Here is a 9,762-nt window from a genome sequence, read left to right as displayed (position 1 = left end):
TCTATTTTAACAGTGTGAATTTACCAACGTCTGTTAAAATAGTATGAAAAATAAACCCACCTAGCACACTAACTAGGCATTAATGAAAAAGCAAAATATTGTTTTGTGTTCTCCAAAACACAGAAAGCAAAATATTCCCACCAGATCTCATAATGCCTTTCCAGGGGAGAAAGAATCATAATCTTCTATATTGAAAAAGAGACAGAGCTCTTGGAGTCGGAAAGAAAATAAATTAATAAACCTAATTACACACTCCGCGCATGGAGGAATCGAAGGCGTTAAGTCAGCCCAGGAGCACCGGGCGCTTTGATTGTGCTCACTTAACAACTTCCCCGCCACCGTGCGCGGCCCCGGGGAGGCACTCCCGGCGCTGCCGCGGGGGCTGCGCGGGGCGGGCGCTCCCCGGGGCAGCTCCGCGCCTCTGCGCGGGCACCGCGCCTTCGCACCGCCGCACACCCAGGCTCCGCTTCGCCTCTCGGCGCCGTCCCGGGCAAACTCCGGTCGCGGAGCCTCCCCCGAACGCCCCGGCGGGCTGGGCTGCGGTGGCACCGCTCCCTTAAAGGCGCCGCGCCCGTGCGAGTTGGGGCTGAGCGCGCTGCACACACCGCTGCCCGCGCAGAGCTGCGCGGCGCCGACAGCCCCGCGCCCGACCTCCGCCTGCCGCCAGCCTCGGCGGGGAGCAAAGCGCTTGGCATGTAGGAGCGAAGAGAGGGAAAAGGTGCGGGGCGGAGGGAGGAGAGGGGGAGGAAGCTGGGGGGTGGGGGGTGGGGGGGGGAGGTGGGAGGAAGGAAAGAAAAGAAGAATTAAAAAAAAAAAAAGAGCTGCCTCTTTAAATGCTGGGGGCTGAGCGCTTGCTGGGGCGTCTGTGGCGGATCCAGCCTCCCTCCCTCCCCTCGGCCGTGCCTCTCCGGCGCTCATGCCGAGCCGCGGAGCCGGCGGCGCGGCGCTCGGGCGCTGCCGCTGCGCGGGGAGCAGCAGCCGCGCCGGGGCCATGATCCGGGCCGTGATCCGGGCGCGCCGCTCGCCCTGAGCCGCTCCCGGCGCCGCGCAGCCGCCGGCCCCCGGGGTAAGTTCGCGGCCGCCCGGTGCCGGGGAGGGCGGGGAGAAGCACCTGGCCGGCGGCCCGGCGCGGCTCACCTGGGCGGAGAGGGGGGTGCGCTCCCCGCCGTCCCCAGCTCGGACCTCCCCACCTCCCCAGGCGCTCGCAGCCCCTCTCTAACAGGTGGCTCCGCTCCTGCGCCTCTCTCCTGCTCGCCGCCGCCTAACAGGTGGTGGTGCCGCCGCGCCTTCCTCCGTACAGGTAGGGAAGTCTCGCGTTCCCCTTCCCCCCGTCCCCGACGGGTTCCCGCGGCCCCGGGGCGCTGCGAGAGACTGCGCTGAGCGGGGAGAGCCGGGACGCCTGTGGAGGGGGAGCCGCGCTGAGCCCGCGCTGCTTCTCTGGGAGCCGCTCAGCCGCGCCCGCCCTCATGGCCCCGCCGGGTGTCTGTCGTTGCAGCGGGCATGGGGAACCAGGTGGAGAAGCTGACCCATCTCAACTACAAGGAAGTTCCCACGGCCGACCCGACAGGTATGGACAGAGATGAAGGGCCCAGGATCGGGGTCTCCTACATCTTTTCGAATGACGACGATGAGCTGGAGCAGCAGCAGGATTCGGTGCATGACCTGGGGGGTGAGAACCCTGCCCTGCAGCCCTACGATCCCCAGCTGCACGAGGTGGAGTGCTCAGTCTATTACCGGGATGAGTGTATTTACCAGAAGAGCTTTTCAGAGGAGGACACGCAGCTAGAGGAGGGTGATGAAGGAGGTGGGGGGCATCTGAGCACCTACACCCCGGAGAACCTGCTGAATAGGTGTAAGCCAGGTGACCTGGTGGAGTTTGTTTGCCAAGCCCAGTATCCGCACTGGGTGGTCTATGTGGGGGATTTTCAAGTTGTGCACCTCCATCGGCTGGAGGTGGTGAACAGCTTCCTCACCGATGCCAGCCAGGGCAGACGCGGCCGCATTGCCAACCGGCTGTACCGCTACAAGCCCCTCAGCCCGGCCGTGGTGGTGCGCAATGCCCTGGAGCAGGTGGGTTGCAAGGATCGGGATTTGAGCTGGAGAAACTCGGAGTGTTTTGCTGCCTGGTGCCGATACGGCAAGCGAGAGTTTAAAATCGGCGGGGAGCTGCGCATAGGCAAGCAGCCCTACCGTCTGCAGATCCGGCTGGGGGACAAGCGCAGCCACACACTGGAATTTCAGAGCCTGGAGGATTTGATCATGGAGAAGAGGAGAAATGACCAGATTGGTAAGGCTGCTGTGATCCAGGAGCTCTCCAGCCACCTGCAGGCTGCAGAAGAAGAGGAGGAGGAAGACCATCATCATCCAGGTGCTCAGACTGCTGTGGAGTAGCAGCCTCAGCACCACCATTCTGCTTAGCCTGGGTGATGGGGATTAAAACTGAAGGCTGCGAAATTGAGCTGTTATAAGCCCTTTGGGCTGCTTCGGTGCAGCTTCATTCCAGTCACATGTGAAAGGAAGGGAGAAAGCTGCTTAAGTGTCTATGCTTTAGTGCTTAACTCCTTCAGTGCTTGATGATAAAACCCCTGACTTATTTGTAGAGGATAAAACTCAGGGCAATTCTACCCCTCTCCTCTCTCACTTCTTTCCCTTCCTCTCTGCCATGTTCTCACATAGCCTTTTCCTCAACCATCTGCCAGTAGGCCTGACCCTACAAGCTGCTAAATGCCTTTGACATCTGCTTATCAGCAGAAGTTAATAGTATTCAATGCCATTAAGAAGTAGGCAACAACTTCCATGACATGACCGTGTAGCTCTGAACATGAGGATATTGTTTTCCCTTCTCTGCTATTGTTTCTCTTCAGCTGTGGCTTCTGTTGGTATTGCAAGGAGCTGCTTCTCGCCTGGTTCAAGGCTTTGTGGGTTTGGTAACCAGTTTCCCAGAAGGTGTAAGGCAGAAGCCTCCACTGATTTTAATGAAATGGGTTTGATGTGCCTAGTGCCTTCTTAATTGATAGGAGGTTGCAGGTGGGCTGGGGGACCTCCTCCTTTGCCATCAGTGTGTGGCTTTGGGGACAGAAGATGTGTTTGTTGCCAACAGGTCCCAGGGAAGGAAGTCTGCCACCCCAGTTACACTCTGCACACTGGTGTGTGTTGGGACTCCTGCAGGCAGATGCTGAGCTGTGTCAGGGCTCATTACAGGCTGCCTTGACTTCTCCTAAAGCAAGTGGCAAAGCTCCTGAGTATGTCTGTTATACACACAGAGGCAGTAGAGGCAGGTTGCTTATGTGTAAGAGTATGTCTTGAGTAAGCTGTCCCTCGAGGATGACCTCTTGGTTGGATGCTTCTGGCTGTGAGCGTGCCACAGGTTCAGCAGCACAGTGAACGCAGCTGTGATGGAAGGGAGCACAGGCTGGAAGACATTACAGGCAGAGGGGCTTGGGTGTTCCAAAGCAGTTTCCTCTTCATTAGGGATTTCATGTTCCTTTTTTTGCTAATTTCCATGGTATGCAGCTGAGCTATAGCATTAGAGGAAAGGACATGCCTCCAAAGTTATGCAAGTCCCTCATGAAGGGGGAGTGTAGCGCTGCCTGCCCTGAATATTCCCTGAACTTTTATTCAGCTGTTGAACTGATCTGCCACACAGGCAGCCCTGTCAGAACTTTGTCCTGGCGTTTGGGTGTGTGAACAAGCACTGATTTGGAGGCAGTTTCTAATTAAAAATTTCTTCCCCTTTAAAACCAATATGAGGATGTGAAGTTGAAGATAAGCTTGAATTCATTTAAGTAATGGAAACTAACAGTGTGATGTAAACTTGAAGCATAATTAGTATGGTCTTCCCCAAAGCTGTTTACAGTTATACAACAAATAGCAGAGTACTCCATGTCCTTTCCACCTGTGTGACAGGAGCAAAGTTTGTTTTTTAAAAACAGGTAGATATAGGCTTTTTGATTAGTTAAGACTATATGAAGCAACTTTGCCAACTGAGGCCAAGTGGATTGTGGTGTCCTGTTTTCTGCCTAAAATATGTAAGCTAGGATTTGGCCTGTGAAACACAAATCCAGGGCAGAGTTTAATACCAAGCTCCCTTAGAGTGCTATAGCTCAGGTGCCTACACTAAGTGTGGCTTTTTTCACCAATATGCAATTGAGGTGTACTCAGGTTACTGTGGTTGTTGAGCAGATGTCTAACCTTATTTTGAAAGTATATCTACCCACATCTAATTGTGATAGGGTTAATATGTGGAAGTCTGCACCAGGTTTTATACAACTACTAGTAACTACTGAAAGCTGAAATGCTCATTGAGACAGTCTGAAAAAGAGTGAAGGAGAGTTTCTCTGTTGTACTTCTGAATGATATGAGACAACAGATTATCTAGACCATGAGCAAATGTCTAGCTGTGGTTTCTTTCATACTGAAACCTTGTACATAACAAAGTTTATTTCACTGTGTAATATAGCTATGTAAAATAATATTTTCCTAGAGATATTTTTGGAAGTTTAAAAAAAAACCCCTTCATAACCTTGCATTTGAAAGTAAATTGTTATGCACGTTATTTTCCAGTTCTCTGAATGGGTTTATTTTTCACTCATGATCTAAAGTATATTAAAGGTCATAAAGTATAGAAACTGCTATAAATGTCAAATATTATGTATCTACAAGGTACTAAACAGTAAACTAGTTGTGAAAATATTTTTCCCTTGTGTCTGAAACATCAGAACTATGACACTTAGCCATTTCTTTCTTTCTGAGATATCCTGAATAGTCTGGCTTTGTTTTATATTCTTTTTTTCTTTTTGTTTATTTTGTATTTTGTGGTGTTTTTAAAATTTTAATTAAAAAAGGACCAAATCTGCTTGGGAATGGAGAGCAAAGCTTCTTTGACCAACTGAAATCTTGTCTTGTGCTGGTCTTGGTGCTTCTCTGTACCGGTCATGCCTTTTGGGATAAATTCCCCCACAGGCACAAGGCCTTAGCAAAGAATTCCAGAGCTTACAGTGCTTTGCTAGGAGAGAGAGTGAAGGAGGAGCTTGCCTCACAGCAGAGTTTGGCATGCATGCTGCTGTGTTATAAAACCTCTGTGCTCCTCTGACACTTGCCATACAGATATTTGATATTTGGAATCATAAAGTTTCCCTGCAGCTATGTTTGGGAATTTATTGTCCCCTGACATTCTATTATGTGTAAAAATAGAAGAGGGTGGAAAGCTTGGCATTTTTTAAAATTTTGTCTGAAAGAGGTAGCCCTCCTACAGGGATTTCTTATTCCAGCAGGTAAAGATGCAACTCTTGAATCTTTAACAAGCAGGTCCTTTTCCCCTACCTGTTGATTAGGCAGTGTTATTTAATAGGTGCTACTAAACACCACTGCACACATTTCTAAGCAGTCTGGTTTTGAAGCCATGGACCTGTAATGACCTGGATGTGAGAACAGAAATTGCTGTAGAAGCACACCTCAACTGCTTGGTTTCTTGTCTTTGCTGTATTTGCTCAGTTACTGTCTGCAGAGTAAGCTGGGATTTCTGGAGCTTGATTTTTTGAAAAAAAAGATCTCCCAGGAAAACTGACTCTTTTGTATGTCTACTGCAGGACTTTTACATAGATCACAAAGGAGAGAGAAGAGGAATAGATAAAGTGCTCTTCTCTGCATCTGCTTTAACATAGAGAAATGCAGGTGTGATCCTTCTGCAGAGCTTGTGCTTCAGCAAAGGACTTAAGTCTATATTGAGTTTAAAGTTTTGAGTAGACCATGCCTACTTGAGGCCACTTGAAAATCAGTAAGCCTATTCTTATGCTTGGAATTAAGTGTATCTTTACATTTCTTTATGAATGAGGGTCTGGAATTTCAATATGATGTCTCTGGTGGGAGTGTGGAACTTCTGAGGTTGCATTATCAACAGGGGAGAATAAGTAGTGCAGTGAAAGGTGTTTCTCAAAGGGCCTCTTGTCCAAACAGAGCTGGTAGAACCCAGCCCAAACTTTGGCCTCAGTATCCCTCTGGAAATGCAGGAGCTGCACGGATTTGGTGAGAGGAGTGTTACACAGCAGTTGTAAGCTAAGCTGGTGATCTGCTGCAGATTCCTCCTGTATCTTTGTCTCATCATGCTTGAACTTTCCCTTGCTTTTTTAACATTTAAAGTTAATATAATTTGTTTTAAAAACCCTTTGATTGTGCAAACATTAATCTATATGAATTTACTCATTTGGGCATATCTACTGCTATGAATATCAATATGCACATGTGAAAGCTGGCAAGGCTTAGCCCCAGATGTGTAAATGTAGCTCCAGCTAGGAAATGTAGATGAGCACTCTTATTTCCCTGGAGTATTGGTGTGTTTGATGCAAATAATGCCTTGGAAAAGGCGTTGTAGTAAAACGTACAATTATCTGTTGATTGAGTAATTTTAAAAACACAATTTAGACATTCACCTTCCGTGGCAGTGAACAAAGACGTAAACTGAAGACTATTTTGTTATCCCTGATTCTGTGTGAATGCAAAGTATTAATTACAGCAACTCTAGAACTCCTCTGGCCAATGTGGTAGGCAGCTGCCGAGTAGGCAGGGAAAATTCCCAAAAGCTACTTCAAAAACTGTACTTTCTTACTTGGAAAAATGCATTCTTCAGACTGAAGGACCCTAGACTGTGGAAGTAAACTTTAAATTGTGTTGTACAAATGAAACCATAGGCAAACTCCTTTTGTTCATATGATTTCACCATTCCACTCAGTACTATAATAGGTGATATTGTGTGATTAATCTGTTTCAGATTTTGAATGTAATGGTGGTTTTCTTTTTCTCTTCTCCTTTGGTTACGTTGTGCCAAAGGTCTGTCCTCGGGTATGTGAAGTGTGTTGTCGAGTGGTTTCCCACGTCTGCTTTTCTGACAATTAACAGCACCAACCATAAAGCTAACAGCCATGTAGGAACAAATATTTTTGAAAGCAAAATTTTAATTTTGTATAAGAGATCAGAGACTAGTAACTAAGTAGAGGTAAGAAATACATTGTTTCCAACAGCAGTTTCTACTTGTAAGAAATCTAATATTAATTGAGTATGCTTGACTACTCTTAAAAATCAGTGTGCGGTGATAAGGCAAGGAGTATTGTATCATGGGCTTAGACTTTCAGATTAGGCTTTTTCTTTAACTGTGAATAGGAAGAAATCAGGGTGATTTTGAACACCAATGGTTTAGATGGTTTAAATTCCTTTGCATTAATACTGGATTAGAAGCTTTCTTAAAATGCACACTTGAAATTCTTAACATTGTAACGCTTCATGAAATCATCCACAATAAGAAGTGTAATCACAAATATGATTTTTTTTTCCACCATGAGCATTTTCTGTAAGCTGTCTTTTGTCAGTAAATGTTGAATTGTTAGTGCAAATATCTTCTTTTCCTGAGAAAGAAGTACACATCATTGATTGTACCATTTCCTTCAAAATGAAGGGCATTTCATAGTAACTCAAAAGAAATAAAAGATTTATAGTGTCTTTTACAACCTTTCTTTCTTTTCTTTGTTTTTTTGAATAGTGTGTTTTTCTCCAGCTTTTTGAAAAAAGTTGTAATTTCTCATGATGGATGCATCAGACACAAAACAATCAATATTTTCACTGCCTTCACACATCAGATCAAAATCCAACTATTTGGATGGGTTCTTGCTTCAAAGAAAGAGGAAGACTAACCTCCGTACAAGGCCAGACCATCAGATGCCTGAAAGGTGACAGCTGTATTAAATCCAACGAGGATCTGGCCCATAATTTAATTTTTAAATGGAAAATTAATTCAGCAGCAGATCATATAGTATTAGCTGGCAGCAGGGCTTGTCTTCTCTGCCAGCAACTGCTAAGGAACAGATGTAGTGTCTGCTAGAGGGAGAAACGAGGGAACAGAACTCACAGGGAGTTTTGGGGAAATCTGTACAACTGTTCAGTTTGTGTGTTTTGTCTCATGGCAGATCCATGGCTGGTGTGAGATCATTTTTCTACCCACACCGGCCTTTGGGACATTTCTTAATCAAGGTGACAAGGGTTGTTGGTGTGGGGAAATATTACACCCATAGGGTAACCATTCTTAATCCATTAAAGCCTTCTGCTGGATGCGTATTCACAATGGCAAAAACAGTGGTATGACCAACAAATCGTACTCGTCCTCAAGATCCTGACCACAAGGAGCTATTTGAATCTCACCAAAAGGTCTGAGTCAGCTCTGGACAGAATTCTTTGAATGAAACCATCCAGAGGAAATCTAGCTGTAACAAGGTGGGACTTTGGCTGGAAGTATCAGTTCAGATTTAGCTCTTCTGCAGGTGGCAGCTGTCTGTGACAGCTGTCTTATAGGTGTGAGAAATTGAGACAAATTTTTATATCAGAGACAGCAGCTTTCAAGGCTGCAGGTGTGAATCTACCATAACATCGAATTTGTAGCTCTGGTGTGGACTTAGGTGACTTTGAACAAGATGCTGCTTAGTGCAATACAACAAAGATGTATGAGGCATCCAGCTGTGCTCTATGTGACTACAAGAGTGCCTGAATTTTCAGGTGTCTGATACGAGATTTGAAAAGAACCAAAAAATGTGATTTGAATGGCTGGATCAATAAGTGAAAATCCCTGCTCAGTTATCACTTAGCACTGGAGGCCACTGAATTCTGAAACTTCATAGCTGACCTGTTTTTTGTGCATGTGTGTTTATTTAGTCACCATAGTGTTTTCTTGAGGCTCTGGACTTTTTTAGTTTTTTGGGGTTTTTTTTTCCCCTGAAGTTTCTCCAGGTACATAAAGCAAAGCAGTCCATGTATTCTCTCATAGCCTGTGCTCACAGAGAGGGAGATTCTGCTTGCTGGATCTCCCTCCCAGTGGCTGCTTCCAGAATGTATGTGACATCAGATACCAAAATGAAATGTCTTGAAAAGGACATTTGCATTGCCCTTTTATGTCAGAATGCACCTGAGCTAGAAATAGGATAATATAAAATGCAAGTACCGAGACATGATTATGATGAGGTCTCTGAACTCCTGGCTGGCTGCTCTGAGCACTGGACTTACACAGAGAGTTTTTCTCTTCAGTTCCCTCTTCAGTGCACTGTGGATCATTTCCAGTACAACACTCATGAAGGTCTACCCCACAAAAATCTGGGAGTGATGGGAAGATTGCATCCCCATCATCCCTAGGCAGAAAAGGAAATCAGTTTACAGCCTTCATCTGTCCTGAAATTCTGTTCGGGTCTCTAGGATACTGTATAAAATCCTGCTGCCACCACTAACATTGCCATTGTCATTGTAAAGGAAGATGTCCAAGTTTCAATTTGGGAGTGGTTGCCTTGTGCTTTTTTCCAAAGGGCTCTGCAGTGTGGCAGGAGGCAGTGCCTGTGGCCAAAGGCAAGGTGCCCAAGGGCTAGAGGAGAAGGGATGGGAAGAGGGAACAGCAGACTTGCATAATCATGGCAAATCCACAGTGGTGGAAGAGACCTCTGGAGATCCTGTAATCTGCCCATTTGCTCAAGACACATGCAACTACAGCAGGTCCCTCAGGGCTGAATCCAGCCCTGTTTTTCATAACGCCAATTATGGAGATTGAGGATTTTTTAATGCAGCCTTTCACCACTTACGTGGTGAAGGCTTTTTGTATTTGAGTTTTGCCGAGGACCCCTTGATCATCCATGACACCTCTGCTTGGCTTCTTGCACACAGGAATGGACCATTCTCTGTTTTCCAATCCAATAAGCAGAGACTGCCTGTCCCTCCTTCAGCTGGAGGGTCAGGCTC

General features: G+C 46.6%; 1 protein-coding gene across 5 annotated transcripts in view; it reads left to right on the top strand.

The window, feature by feature from the left end:
* The first annotated feature begins 396 nt into the window (after nt 1-396).
* LRATD2 (LRAT domain containing 2) overlaps nt 397-9,762 on the top strand; it is a 59,104-nt gene continuing 49,738 nt past the window's right edge. The window contains exons 1-2 of one of the 5 annotated variants that reach the window (XM_072925002.1): nt 397-695; nt 1,496-7,499. In XM_072925002.1, the coding sequence (XP_072781103.1) occupies nt 1,501-2,391 (891 nt within the window). In that variant the 5' untranslated portion in view covers nt 397-695; nt 1,496-1,500 and the 3' untranslated portion in view covers nt 2,392-7,499. The other 4 variants (XM_030266684.4, XM_030266685.4, XM_030266683.4 and 1 more) reach the window with 4 other exon arrangements.

Source organism: Taeniopygia guttata, chromosome 2 (assembly GCF_048771995.1).
Source record: "Taeniopygia guttata chromosome 2, bTaeGut7.mat, whole genome shotgun sequence".
Classification (NCBI taxonomy): Eukaryota; Metazoa; Chordata; class Aves; order Passeriformes; family Estrildidae; genus Taeniopygia; species Taeniopygia guttata.
This window is presented reverse-complemented; position numbering and strand designations above follow the sequence as displayed.